At 42.5% G+C, this 15,695-nt stretch overlaps 1 protein-coding gene across 1 annotated transcript in view; it reads left to right on the top strand.

The window, feature by feature from the left end:
• The window catches only part of ccn4b (cellular communication network factor 4b), an 86,109-nt gene extending 70,694 nt beyond the window's left edge, over nt 1–15,415 (top strand). Inside the window, exons 2-5 of the mRNA XM_068031398.1 lie at nt 3,400–3,688; nt 6,445–6,702; nt 8,261–8,454; nt 12,330–15,415. Coding sequence (XP_067887499.1) covers nt 3,400–3,688; nt 6,445–6,702; nt 8,261–8,454; nt 12,330–12,629 — 1,041 coding nt within the window. The 3' untranslated portion in view covers nt 12,630–15,415. The remainder of the gene's footprint in view (nt 1–3,399; nt 3,689–6,444; nt 6,703–8,260; nt 8,455–12,329) is intronic.
• The last annotated feature ends 280 nt before the right edge of the window (nt 15,416–15,695 follow it).

The following is a 15,695-nucleotide window of genomic DNA, read 5'->3' as shown; positions in this document are numbered from 1 at the left end:
GTAATGAGTAGTTTAATGCTGCATACTTGTACCTACTAGATTGGAAGAGTGCCTAAGCATAGGGCCATCAATCAGAGCTAGAGTGAAATATAAATGTAACTCACCATGGACCAATAACTTCACAATTATACTGAGAGAATGTATCGTATTTTAAAGTTCTAACAATAGTCACAGAATTTACGATGAATTGGCAGATCACTAAGTGGTCAAGTGTCATGACTCATAGAGTCATTGGGCTGGATTTTATAATCTCAGCAGCGAGATGAAATAACTGCAGCCCATCCACATAGGCCGCACGCCATAGAGCCACCACAATCTTCCATGCAGCGGCTCATTTGTATCCCCGGGGCAGGCCACCAACCCCCCCCCCGATCACGTAGAGGGGGCGGGCTGTCCGTCCCCGGCAATGGCATCAACGGCTTGTGCGCAGGCGCTGGCGCCATTTTTAAAGGGCTGTCAGCCCTGCCGGATAATTTAAATATTTAAAGGGAAATTGAATTAAAATAAATATCTCTTTTGCCCCCTCCCACTCCCCAATAACAATTAAATTAATTATTTGCCCTTCCCCCCCAAAACACTTATCTTTACCATCTTCTCCCCCAAACTGCACAACCTTTCCCACCATCTCCTACACCCATGACGTTACTTTGACCCCATTCCTCCCCACTCCCGCATTGAGAAAGTTACCTCCTCCCCCTCCCCACCAGTGTTGCACCTCGTTTCCCCGGATAGGGATCCGAAAGTGCGGGAGTGCCGGCTGCTGGGCTGAAAATTGCAGGGGGACATCAGGAGGCGACGTGAGTTTAATTAAATCAATCATTTTAATTTATTTAAATATTCAAATTGGGGTCCCATCACTGAGCAGCGGGGGGGCCACCATGGGTATAGCGGCCCTCCTGGCATCAGGGTACGTGGCAGCCGTCTCCCGGCGGCATTTTCTGGCACCCTGCCACGAAACCCAACATCGGAGGGGTTGTAAAATCCAGCCCATTGAGTCATTACAGCACAGAAGTAGGCCATTTGGCATATCAAGTCCATGCCAGTTCTCTATAGAACAATCTAGTCATCCCCATTCCTCCACTCTATCCCCATAACCCTGCAAGTTTATTTCTCTCAAATGTCCATATGATTTCCTATTGAAATCATTGATTGTGTCCACTTCCACCATCATGGTGGGCAGCCAGTTCCAGGCCATTACAGCTCACTCCATAAAAAAGTTCTTCCTTACATTGAAATGGCAGATGGTGTTTAATCCGGACAAATGTGAGGTAATGCATTTTGGAAGGTCTAATACAGGTGGGAGGTATACAGTAAATGGCAGAACCCTTCGGAGTATTGACAGGCAGAGAGATCTGGGCGTACAGGTCCACAGATCACTGAAAGTGGCAACGCAGGTGGATAAGGTAGTCAAGAAGGCATACGGCATGCTTGCCTTCATCGGTCGAGGCATAGAGTATAAAAATTGGCAAGTCGTGCTGCAGCTGTACAGAACCTTAGTTAAGCCACACTTGCAATATTGCGTGCAATTCTGGTCGCCACACTACCAGAAGGACGTGGAGGCTTTGGAGAGGGTACAGAAGAGGTTTACCAGGATGTTGCCTGGTCTGGAGGGCATTAGCTATGAGGAGAGGTTGGATAAACCCGGATTGTTTTCACTGGAACGACGGAGGTGGAGGGGCGACATGATAGAGGTATACAAAGTTATGAGTGGCATGTACAGAGTGGATAGTCAGAAGCTTATTCCCAGGGTGGAAGAGTCAGTTACTAGGGGACATACAACAACCTCTGCAGGCATGCACTTTGTGACATCTGGTGAGGGTAGAATAGCCCATGTTTCAAAAGCCTTATGTCATTCAATTTCAAGAACCAGGTATGAAATAAGGCCACTAAGGAGAGGTACTCGGGGCAGAGTAGGCAATAGGTGGTCATATCTCCAAAGGGTCAAAGTCTTGAGTGGGTGAAGTAGGAGGGGAAAAATAACAGATTTATTATTAAACATTCCTCACTGGTGATTGAGGTACACCAATGCCTCAGTGAAATGCTGAATTATGACTATAGGCAAGCGTTACCCCTAGTATGACATTACTTTGAGCAGAGCAGACGTGAACATACACATTCTATTCACATTGGAGTTTTATTTATATTTTTATGCTTATCAAGATGATATCAGTGGCAGGAAATGGAAGTTCTCACATTTTAGTGTTAGCATCAGACGTTCCCAAGTCAGGCATAGTACAGTTGACTTTGAGTGAGGACATGATAAAACTTCAGGGAGGGTCAAGAAAGCAGAGTAAAGCTTTCCCACTGCCCTGGCAATATGTCTAAATCCCAACTTCCGAAGTGTTCCCGCTATTGAAGTAGTTGGACATTACCAGTTTCCACTTCAGCCTAACTGACTCAGACTGACTGGTATGGGAAATCATACCGGCACAATAGGAGTGGTCATCTGAGATTATATATTCCCTGAAATAGCTCTAGTTTTGTGATGTGAGGACTGGATGGAAACTGCACAAAGTCATTTAACATAGGACCGTAGGAAAAAGTCTGGGCTGGATTCTGAACTCAGAAGTGAAAGGACAGTACAGTAAACCAGTTTGCCACCCTGTTCCTCCCACATGATAAAGGGAACACATATGTTGGCTAAGGAATAAATTTTGACCAGTAAACTGGGGAGAACTCCTCCGCTCTTCAAAATAGTGTCCACCTGAGAGGGCTGACAGAGCCTTGGTTTAATGCTTCATCTGAAAGGCAGTACAGCACTCCCTTATAACAGCACTGGAGTATCAGCCTGGATTTTGTACTCAAGTCTCTGGAGTGGGATTTAAACCTACAACCTTCTGACTCAGAGGTGAGAGTGCTACTTACTGGCCATGGCTGAGCACCGAACCCTATATTTAATTGAGTTAGTCAGCCTTATTTTTGTTCTCATTCTCATTTTCTCCCCTCCTCTTTAGGTGCCAAGTCAGGCTGAAGAAGACGAGCAACCAGTTTCGGGTACCTCACGGAATGATTATTCTTCCCATAGCTTCAACAGGCTAATTGGCTGTGAAAGTGTCACAATAAAAAACTGATCCCATCTTCACACAACAGGTGGTACTTTCTAGCAGAGATTGCTGGATCATGATCAGGAACAATCATCCTATATGCTTTCCCCTCTCTATTCATAGTCTAAGGTCAATGTAGAATCCAAATTGTTGCACCTAACTGATATTAGTTAAATAGACATTTGGTAGTACAGAACTTGAGTATTGCTGAAAATAGAGACATTTGTGGACTCTGATTGGTAGAGGTGTTGCCATGGAGAATGCATTCATACATTTTCTAGACTGAGCTATCTCTGAGGGCTCAGTGGCAGTTCAACATTGCTCCTTTTCTAACTCTGTTATCTCTTCCACACAGGGCCTCATCCAGAATTCCAAGGCAGCTTCAGAGGGGGACGAGAACTCAATAGATTTCGTCCACCCATATAACCGCACGCAATATTGCCACTGGCCCTGCCAGTGTCCGAAGCGGATGCCCAGGTGTGCACCCGGAGTTAGCTTGGTGATGGATGGCTGTGAATGTTGTAAGGCATGCGCCAAGCAGCTGGGAGAGAACTGCACAGAAGCAGACACCTGCGATTACCACAAAGGAATGTACTGCGACTATAGTGGGGATGCTCCTAAGTACGAAGTAGGAGTATGTGCATGTAAGTGAAATATATAATTTGGTAACTTACACAAAATAAAAACATTTGTGAGAGATTTAAAGGGACACATGACCCTTGGGGGGATAAGGGCTGATCAGTCAATCTAAAGTACTCACCAGAAAGGCTGTGGCAACTATCAATTGCATCTCAACTTTCAGTAAACCTTCAACAAGTGCCACATGAAATGCTTGCTATACAGTTTAAAGCAATTGGAATCCCAGGTAAAACTGGTATAAGGATAAGGAATTCATTGAAAGAAAGGAAGGAGAATTAGGGGTGCAGTTTCAGGCTGGGGAACTGCCCTGAGTAGAGTGCCCTGGTCATCAGTGCTGTGTCCACCACTGTTCTTGCTCTACATAAACAGCCTGGATTCAGAAACATATTGGAAGACTTACTGAATGGTGTTCAACTAACTAGGGAAGAGGCTGAAAGAGACCTGGGAGAGATAGGAGAGACACCGCTGTCAGGAAGTGTGAACTGGCAATAGTGTACATAGAATTTACAGCATTGAATCAGTCCATTCAACCCAACAGGTCTAGGCCTGTGTAGATGCTCCACTCGGGCCTCCTCCCACCCCTCTAACCTAAAAGCATATCTATCTATTCCTTTCTCCCTTATGTGCTTATCCAACTTCCCATAAAATGTATCAATGCTATTCACCTTAACTACTCCATGTGGCAGCGAGTTCCACATTCTTGCCATTCTTTAGGGAAAGCAGTTTCTCCTGAATTTTCTCATGTGGATTTTGTGGTTACTATCTTATATTTATGGTCCCTAGTCCCCCTCACAAGTGGAAATATCTTCCCTGTGACTTCCCTGTTAAATCCCTTCATCAGGATTTTCCCCCCCAAAGTTACTGCTCTCCTCTGCTGAAAATGCTGACTGCTACTGGAGTGCAGCTCTGGTAGCCCTCAGATGTTCAAAGTAACATGCCTTCATGCCTAAGTAATGACTAGCGGCAGGCTATTTAACCATAGAAAGCATGACAATTGAGGTCAATCATGACCTCACCAAATGTACACATGCATATGCATTTTCCAGCAGGGATCATTGGATAGCAATCAAAGCAGGAGCCTGGCCTTATCTTTTTCTCCCCCACCCTTTCCCAGTGATGAATGTAACAGTAAGGTTGTCTTGGATAAGATTATCTAACTTAGTTCAGATCAGGGATTGAACCCAGGAATGGATCAGATTACATGGAAATGTTAAAAACAGACTGTTCATTCTGTTACTGGGCTGGTCAAAATTGACACTCATCTATGTGTTACTGGTTTTCTGTGTGCTGCGTGACTTGCTTAGGTGTTTTTACTAGATCTTTCAGACCACTTTGGTCTTAGTAGTCTTAGTGAAGCTCAGGATGTTTATTAGCACATTGCGATTAGTGTACCCATGTGCCAACATCATGCAGCATTGGCATGCTATTAAACCCAATATAGAAAGAGATATATAGCACCTTTAATGTTGTAAACCATCCCAAGGTGTTCAGTGACTGACACTGTTGGAATGTCATAAAACCCCAATGGTTTTCTAATGTCCCCTGGTTTCATTTACCTGTCCTTACTGGCCTGACCTATAAATGACTCCAGATCCTTTAACTGCCCTCTCAAAGCCACTTAGTTTTTACAAACCACAAAACTGAAGGAGGCCAACACCACCTTCTAAGTGCATTTAGTGATGTGCAATAAATGTCAGCCTTGCCCACATCCTGTGCATGAAAAAAGAGAAATATATCTGAAAACATACTAGGCAATCTCCCATGGTTCACAGTTAGCCAAATTAAATTATGACCCTGATACTTCTTTCTAATATACCTGTGGACTTGCAGTTACCATATACAGAGGAATGGATAAGGTGACAGAGAGCCGTGACAGCAGCTCTCCTCTTCTATTACTTTAAACTACCATTTCTGAGGCTTCCCCCAAAGGTGCAACCGTAACAGGTGCATGCATTGTTACAGGGTACAAATGTGAATCGTCCCACCTCATTTTTCTATCAGAATGCTTAGGGCTCTTATCTGGAGGGTGTCTGAAGAAATTGGCGGAGGTTGCTTTGCCCTCTGTCTCGTCTCACATTAGAGTATCTAAGAGGTACAAGGGCTGTAAGGCAAAGGCACCTAAAAGAGTGAATGAACTTTTTCTAACAGAGACCTATTGGATCCTCAGGTCTGGAGGCCCTTTCACTGCTGTTTTTGTTAAACCCCTTAAAAAGACTACCTTCCTGCTCCCCAGCTGGGCCTGGCCCAGGGACACATCAGGGCCATGCTAATGACCTGAATTTGCAAATGCTTGTTGGGCCAGGTCAGGTCAGATGCCTTGACCTTCAGATATGCTGTACTTGACTAAAGCTTCACCAAAGGGGAGGGAAGGAAATATCAGGTGCATTATGAATTTTAGGTGTGTTTATTGTAACACTGCCCTCTGAAGTAGCCGTCTGTACAGCAACTAAGAATAGCAGGTTTTCATGTAATGTGGGATCTTCCTACATTACAATAGTGACAACGCTGTAAAGTGCTTTGAGACATCTGGTGGTCGTGAAAAGCGCTATATAAATGCAAATTTTTTTTCAAACAGGTAACAGTGCCATCCTCTGGAGAAAGTAAGAATAGCAGGAATTATCATGTTTCCATTGATTTGAATGGACTGATGTCACTATCACAGCAAATCAAATCAAATAATTGTTTTCCTATATTAAAGATTAAGTAATATATGAGCTTACTTCATAGGTTTGGAATTAATCTTGCTTTTTGTTACTGTTAGATATGGTTGGAGTAGGGTGTGAGCTCAACGGAGTCAAATATTCCAATGGCCAAAGCTTTCAACCCAACTGCAAGTACAAATGTACATGTGTGAATGGTGTTATTGGCTGCATCCCTGTGTGCAGGCAGTCCCGACCTCCACTTGTCTGGTGTCAGAACCCCAAACGTATTAAGATGCCAGGAAAATGCTGTGAGCAGTGGATCTGTGACGAATCAAAGAAGCTAAGGAAGACTGCCCCTCGTCATGTGTCCATGTCAGGTAGGAGAACTCGAGCGTAAAGAGGAGTAATGATGTTCTGGTTCATTGGAGGTCTCTGGAGATCTTTGCAAGTTGAGACACTGCCTAAAAGTTTGTTGGAAGCAGATTCAATAATAACGTTCAGAAGAGAATTGGATAAATACTTGAAACATTTGCAGGGCTATGGGGCAGGGGAGTGAGACTAATCTCTTCCAAAGAGACAGCACAGGCACACTGGGTCGAATGGGACTCCTTTTGTGTTGTCATTCTATGATCCTTCTGCTCCCCCTCCCCACCTCTTCTTCTGTCCTCTCCTGTAGGTGCTAATGCTTGCTGGAGTGGGTTTTCAGCAGCTACCAATATCATGTGCATGTGACATTTCTTCATTTGTGAAGTATAATAGTATTTCTCAGCAGGTTAATTACAGTAAGGGCAGGCGCAGGGCAAGAAATCACAACCAACTTGAACATGAACAGTGGATACACACTCGTGGACACCTGCCAGAAAGTCACTGGGTACCAAACACAAGTAGGGATGTGGATGGTTCCTCTGTGTCTAGCCAGAGGATCTGAAGCCAGTTTTGCCACACGTTCCTCCATCCCAGCTGAGATCAGCAAATATAGCACAGACCAAATATCGAACCTGGGACCTTCCCAGTCTGTGTGCCTCAGTTTCACATTCCATGGGAATATGACCACTGAGAAACTGGACGGTTTAAGTCATTTTTGGCATAAATGGCTGTCAGTGATAGATGTGCATCTGCTAAACTAACTAATACTAGGCTAATGATGCCCTTAAAAAGGTCTGGATCAATACTTGTCAAAAAAGGATTTGAGGATGGTAGCTATGATAATATAACTGTTTATTTCATGTCAGAGATGGGATGTAACCCTTCTCATGTTGCCTACATGATCGCCTCTCTGAATCTTAATTGACCACTTCACCTTCCAGAAGGACACACGCTTAAATACCTTGTCCATATATCTCAGGTGTGTGAGTTGTACACATTTCATTTTTAAATATGTCATCTTCTTCCTTTGGTAACATCACCTTAATATTTAATGAGAGATTCCTCAGAGCTTCTACTTGCATCCTATTCTCCATCAGTCTCAGACATTCCTAGTATGTCTGACTGAGGAGAATACCATGCATTTTCTTCTTGTTTCAAAAGGGAATTGGATAAGTACTTGAGGGAAGAAATTGCAGGGCTGAGGGGAAAGAACAGGGGTGTGGGACTAATTGGACAGCTGTTTCAAAGAACTGACACAGAGGTGATGGACCAAATGGCCTCCTTCTGTGATGTATGATTCTATTATTCTATCATTATTTGGCTTTGAATCAGCTCAAAACCACCCTATAATGCAACTCTAAATTGTCACAGGATTGGCCTATATTTCAGCAGGCCGGTTACTGTGGAGGAAGTGTTACACTTTGTGTTACCAATTGTGACGCATCTTGAACCTAGTAAATGTCTTGTTGCTACATTTTTGATGATTTGGGAAGCAGAGAATTGAAGTGGTTTTAGCAGGCCTGGGTTGAAAATGATACTAACTCCATTCTCGATTCTACCTTGTTCCAGCTTACACAAGTGAATTGGAAGTGTGGCGCCGCAACTGCTTAGTGCAAACAACACCTTGGACCACCTGCTCAAAATCTTGTGGAATGGGAATATCAACCAGGATTTCAAATGAAAACGACCAGTGCAAACTGGAAAAAGAAAGGCGCCTTTGCTACTTACGGCCCTGCGACATTGACATTACGAAGCATATCAAGGTAACATTATCTTATTTGACTCCATTAAATCCTGACTCCCATGGCTTTTCAAGTGACTCACTGGATAAATGAAATGTAATTCTAAGCCATACAGACCAGGAGGGCTCCTGTTTCAGTTGAGGTGGCTGATCTGCAGATCCAGTCCATAATCTTTGGAAGGGAAAAATATCAGGCAGGGATCATGCTCGATAACTGCCCAGTGATTCCTGCTGGAATCAAAGTCATCTCTGATACCCTACCAAGTGCTCCTGCTCCCTCAGATGGTCAAGTACTTTGTCAGTACTTACTGTCCAGGTTTACAATGAAGAATAGCCACCTGGGCTATATATTAGAGGGCTTGCAATAGCAGGAGAGCAATACTCCAGCAGAAGGCAATCCCCTTACCCTGCTGTTAGTATTTTATACTTACTGATTGAGGCAGTGTTCACCATTATACCACCAATCCTCTTTTTACGAGGGAAAACTAGCCCACTTCTGGGCTAATAATCCAGAGACCATGAACTCAAATCTCACCAAGGCAGCTTAAAAATGTGAATTTTTTTTTAAATCAGCAAATATAAAAATACTTGAATCACTAAAAGTCACTGTGAAGTTGCTGGTTATCGGCAGTGGGTGGAAATGTGGAGTAATCAGTTTAGCCATGAACTTATTGAATGGCGGAGGATGCTCGAAGGGCCGAGTGGCCTACTCCTGCCCCTAATTCGTATGATCATATATTCTTGATTCCAAATACGTGCAATTGAATGGGAATGAAAAGACCAGCCGTCCATCAAGCCTGTCCCACACTCATGATGGCTGAAGCATTGTGACTGAACACTTCCCACTCCTTCCCACTTACCTCCCCCACCTCCGCCCAGCCATATAACCTCCTGTGTATGCAAAAGAAACAGAAAAACCCTGGGGCCAATAAGGAAAAAAATTCTCTGAAAAATATTTTACTGACCCCCTCAGACAATCAAAGCCTGTCAAGGAGATCAAATGAACCATGTGATATCTGTAAAACCATTTACCTTCTATATGATGCAACCTCTGCTCCAGTCCAGTTCCATCATGAAGACATTCATGGGCGGCACAGTGGCGCAGTGGTTAGCACCGCAGCCTCACAGCTCCAGGGACCTGGGTTCGATTCTGGGTACTGCCTGTGCAGAGTTTGCAAGTTCTCCCTGTGACCGCGTGGGTTTTCGCCGGGTGCTCCGGTTTCCTCCCACATCCAAAGACTTGCAGGTGATAGGTAAATTGGCTGTTGTAAATTGCCCCTAGTGTAGGGAGACGATAGGGAATATGAGATTACTGTAGGGTTAGTATAAATGGGTGGTTGTTGGTCAGCACAGACTCGGTGGGCCGAAGGGCCTGTTTCAGTGCTGTATCTCTAAATAAAAAATAAATAAAATACATGCAGACAGTCATCATCCACTACACCAGCCAGCAACATATTTCAGAGGTTCACTACAATCTGGGAAATGTAGCCTCACTAAATATGCATCTCTTCCTACCCTTACATAGTTTTAACTTATGTCCCATGGTCTTCCTAATCTGTTAAACTAGAATAATTTATCAATAGGCACACTGTCATTAAAAACCTAACTGGTTCACTATGCCTTCAGAGAAGGAAACCATAGTCTGGCATGCATGAATAACTTTTAACTGCCCTCTGAAATAGCCTAATAAGCCACTCAGTCAGAGCAACTGGGAATAGATAATAAGTGCCAGCCTTCCCAGCAACACCAATGTCATAGAGTCATTATGGCACAGAGGGAGGCTATTTGGCTATGCCAGCTCTCTGTAGAGCAATTCAGTCAGTCCCCTTCTCCTCCTCTATCTTCGTACCTCTGCAAGTTTATTTCCCTCAAGTGCCCATCTAATTTCCTTTGGAAGTCATTGATTATCTCTGCTTCCGCCACCCTCGTAGGCAGCAAGTGCCAGGTCATTATCACTAGCTGCGTAAAAACGTTCTTCCTCACATCCCACTGTATTTCTTGCCCAAAACCTTAAACCAGTTTTCCCTGGTCCTTGTACCATCAGCTAATGGGAACAGCTTTTCTTTGTCTAGCTTATCGAAACCTGTCATAATCTTGTATACCTTGATCAGATCTCCTCATACCTTCCCTTGCTCCAAGGAGAATAACCCCAGCTTCTCCAACCTAATCTTGTAACTAAATTCCCTCATCTCTGAAACCATTCCTGTAAGATGTCCTGAGAATGAATAATTATTTAAAAGGTCCCCTTGACAGCTACTGAAGTTAATCACCTGGGTCACTAATTATTGTTATCACCGCATAGGGTAGAAATACCCGCCCCTTCCCCATTGTGATCATCCACCTGTCCCATGCTATCAAAAGAGAAGCCTCACAGTCAAACCAGTGCTACAGAGGGAGTTATTTAACCTAAGCTGCCGAGAGGGAAACTGACTGGAGAGGATTGGTTATCTGTTTTACAACCTCCCACCCCACCCCGCCCTGATTTTACTTTCCATTGAAGTCATTTGCGAGTATAATCAGGCAGGGTGTAAAATGGGGGCTGTCCCAGTGGGTTTGATTAAAATAACACCCTATTCACATGCCGTCATTCTTTATTCTTGTCCCTGTTCCTCCACTTACTGTTGGGCACAAAAAATGTTTATGATTTTATTATAAATTGTGATCAGAGGAAACACTCCAATCTGTTTATACCACTAGCAAATCAGCATAGAAGCTACTGTTGCCTATAGTATTTATTTAATATCTTCCTATGGCATTCCTCTGTCTGTTATTTTAATGGAGGTGTTAGTTCCTTTAACATAATGCCTTATTGCCCACACTAAAATAGCAGACAGAGGAATGTTATACAAAAGCATTGAGATAATATCACAAACCATAATAACCAGGCTATAGTGTGCTGAGGGATTCTCTATTAGTGTGATAGTGACCAGCTGCATCTACGTGTCCTCAGCATATATCAGATAAGAGGTAGGATGCTGGTGTTTAACACATGCATTGAGGACATCCGACTTCAATATTGCACCTTCATTTTTACTCTGCAAGTGTAGATATCTTTGCTCTTTAGTGTTCAAATGGAATATAAACCATCCATTAGTTAACTGAACATATGTCTCATCTAGCACTGATCCTAGTCATGGTTTATTGGCTCAACCTTGAACTGACATGAAGCTGACATGTGTCCATAAAGGCCAACTTTAGAGGGAGATGGTGGTGTAGTGGCTATGTCATTGGACTAGTAATCCAGAGGCCCAGGCTAATGCCCTGGGGACACAGGTTCAAATCCCACCGTGGCAGCTGGTGGAATTTAAATTCAATTAATTAATGCAAATTTAGAATTGAAAGCTAGGCTCAGTAATGGTGCCATGATTCGATTGTTGTAAAAACCCATCTGGTTCACGAATGTCCTTTAGGGAAAGAAATCTGCTGTCCTTATCTGGTCTGGCCTACATGTGACTCCAGGCCCACAGCAATGTGGTTGACTCTTAACTGCCCTCTGAAATGGCAGTTGTGAAGGGCAATTAGGGATGGGCAACAAATGCTGGCCTTACCAGTGATGCCTGCATCCCATGAAAGAATTTTTAAAAAACCAATGCATTCCAATGGCCCATTAGTTTGAGAGTAATTGATCTTGTCAGTTCAGTTGTATTTACATCACTGCCCAGGCACCCCTAATGCTTTTGGGGCGGTGCGGTGGGGTGGGGGGAATAAAATAAAAAATAATATCACTGTTTAATTTTTCCACTTCAGAACCACTGCAATGAGGTGTGGTTAGGGAACTGGCCGTGTTTCCTTGGGGAAATGATGAAGTGATCTAATTGAGGTCTTCCAGATTGTGAAGGGAATTGACAAAGTGCATCCAACCAAGTTGTTCATTTACGGTGGTTTCTTTTTTTCCAGGAAGGGAAAAAGTGCCTGAGTGTCCTGAAGCAGGCACAACCGATGAACTTCACCTTGTCTGGCTGTGTGAGCCGACGCACATATCGGCCGAAGTACTGTGGTGCCTGCACGGACGACCGATGCTGCACTCCTCAGAAGTCAAAGACCATCGTGGTAAATTTTGACTGCCCAGACGGCCTGGGCTTCTCCAAGAATCTGATGTGGATAAACTCCTGTTTCTGCAACTTGAGGTGCAAGAATCCCAATGACATTTTTGCAGATCTGTCATACTATCCCGACTACTCTGAAATCTCAAATTAAGTTTTAAAAATGTATGTCCCTAGATTGACTGACAATAGAAGCAGTGGGAAGAGAGGAAAATATATGTATTTTTATCCTGGGGTAACGATGGCAATCTCACACCTGTCAGCAGTGAGTTAATTGCCTGAAAGATATAAGTGCCCTATCTGAGCTCCAAGAAATTATTATTTTCTACAAAAAAAGATAAATTTATTTCATTTATGAAAATGTCCAACAGAAAGCGTTAGAAAAATATTATTTACAGTGATGTCACTTTAATAGTTAGGTCAACCTCCAGATTTAGCATTTCCATGGTTACATTGCAAGCCAGAAATCTGTCTTAAACGAGAAGTACATTCCACTGAATAACCCCATCATTACTAAATTGCTGGCAGTGGTGTCTTGAAACCGCTTTCTTAGTTTTGCTCAGTTGGCAGGAATCATGCCTCTGAGTTACAAGGCTGTGGATACAGTCTTTTCCAAAACCTATCTGGGCAGAAACTTCTATGCATTGCTGAGCGAGATCTAGACTGTTCTGCTGAAAATTGAATCTGTGGGCTCGTCTTCCCATTCAAGTAAAGGATTAAGATTCACTGGTATTATTAACATCCAATGGTGTTAGCTGTAGTTCAGTGATAGCAGATTCGAGGGACCATGTGGCCTACTCCTGCTCCTATTTCTTATGTTCTTACACTGAAGTCCTAATGAGGTCAATTAATTCAGCACAGATCTTTTGATTTAAAATCCAATGCAGTAAAACATAATGCTGTTTAACAATCAAGATTGTTCTTGGCTCTAGTGTTCTGTGGCTTGTTTTACTCCCAGGATTACATTATTATGGGAGCTTTGATGTTGGTGAGGATTACTCCTTGGCCTCAGCTGAAGGTGGTTCCAAATTTACCCTTGGAGAATGGATCAGAAATGTTTAAGGAGAAACTCAAGCCTTTTTACCTGTCAATCACCCCTCCATACATTTCCCACTTTGGGCACTTAACAGATTTGTGTAAAACTGCTTGACCATTGCTTTAATCATAGAATCATAGAATGGCTACAGGACAGAAGGAGGCCATTCGGCCCATCATGTTCATGCCGGCTCTCTGAAAAAACAACTCAGCTGGTCCCATACCCTCGCCTTTTGCAAATCCTATTTAAAATAAATGGGAAAGTCAGAGCATTGAAATAAAGCCCCCCAAAATTATTACAAATAATTTTAGCAGTGTGGCAGATGAAATCAACCTCCTTTGAGTTTGAAAATGGAAAAAAGCTTTTACTTACACAGCATTTTGTCACCCTAAAGTGTCACAGTCAGTGCATTAGTTTGAAGTGAGTGTTTTCTTGGCAAACATTTATATAGGTCAGACTTATTTGCTTTATAGGTGTTATTCATTTACTGATAGGACACTTACAGGAGAACCATAGATAAAGTTTTATATATATATATAAAAATATTATATATATTTTCCTCCGATCACCTGCAACATGTCCTGAAGTGAATCCCAGTATCACTGCAACTAAAATTACATGATTTGGTCACAGGATCATACTGTCAGTCATGACACTAGCCACGTGCAAAAACAAAAGGGTGATGTAAACAGATTAAAATTGCCCATCTAGCCACATAAACCTTGGCTATGAATAAAATAAAGAATAAGATGTGTTGAAAAGGTTTCAGGAGAGCTGCAGAGTTCAGACAATGTTATCAAAGTATTCATGAGCAAGCACAGATTTAGAAAAGACCTGGCAGTCCTTTAGGGCCCTATTTGCCACAGGGGATATTTGCTGCAACATAGTCACCTCATTAGGCACCTCCTCCTTTAAAGTGACATCCAAGTTGCAAGAACCAGTTGAATCCCCTCCTTGACAAGAAGCCATCTTTACCAGGGTTGTTTTAGACCATGGTCAAAGCCAGCACCGAATAGCAAACAACTGAAATATATACAGTTGAGAGATACAGAACTTTCCTTAAACTTGAGATGGTGTCTTCCTATAGGTGAACAATGATGTACTTTGTTATTCCGCTAATAAAGGTGTTGTACGATTCATTACTTTAAATTTTAAGGTACAACAAGGTGCTGATCAATCACTTCTTTGCTTTTTAAAGAAGGTAATTCCTTGGATAATGCTTTAGCCCCAATCCTGGTGGGTTTTTGGAGATGGTGGGGGCAGTAATACAGTTAGTGCTAAAGACATCATCAGAATTTGGACAACCACCCAAAAGAGATCTCCTTGGTGCTGTCTCCTTGATAATTGTAATTTGTCTTTTGCCCCAAACAATCCATATCTCTGTGATTCCATGCAAGATACCAAAAGTCTAATCTTTAATATAGTAGGTGCCTTTCTATCCCATGTCTTACAATGGGGTAATATTACTGACTAGATTTTTCAATTGAGTTTTATAATGGCCAACCCAAAATTCAAAATTAAGCCACGATTCTCACCCTCACCCCCTGGTAAAAGATGACAATCTAAGAGAGGAAGGCACTCAGAGATCGCTAGCACAGAGGTGAACAAAACAAAGTTATTGAAAATAGAGTAATGAATGTGAGTTGTGGGGGAATACCAATCATACATGGTACTTCCTCCCCATTTTCCTCGGTTACCTTCTTCTTAAAGCCCAATGAGGTGAATTAGTTGCACTGCTCAATGTCATGGTGCTTCAACACAGAATGGAAGAGAAATAAAACAAACAAGTATATAATTTGTTATCAGGGATACAGTACTATATATGTAAAGGAATGCTTTAATAAAGAAAATCTATTTAATTCCACTTATAAGAGTTCTTAAGATATTAAAGATGCAATTTGAAAGGTCATGTGTGAGGTTTTCTTATTTTAAGGTATTTAAGAACATATAAATTCTCAAAACAGAAACAGGTCTTTGAAATTTAATCCTTATTTAATGATTAACATGACTTGCCCCTATCATCATAACCTCAATGCTCCTCCAGCCTCGGTCATAACAATAGCAAACAATTTCCTTCACAATCCTGAAAACTTAAGTAGATCACAAAGTCTCTTTTCCAAAGAGAACAAATTCAACTTTCTTAAATTTTCTTCAGCACTTAAGTACCTGTTAACAAAACTACCT

Source organism: Heterodontus francisci, chromosome 5, assembly GCF_036365525.1.
Source record: "Heterodontus francisci isolate sHetFra1 chromosome 5, sHetFra1.hap1, whole genome shotgun sequence".
In the NCBI taxonomy this organism is placed as follows: domain Eukaryota; kingdom Metazoa; phylum Chordata; class Chondrichthyes; order Heterodontiformes; family Heterodontidae; genus Heterodontus; species Heterodontus francisci.
Note: the sequence above shows the minus strand (reverse complement) of the source record. Positions and strands in the feature narration are given on the sequence as shown.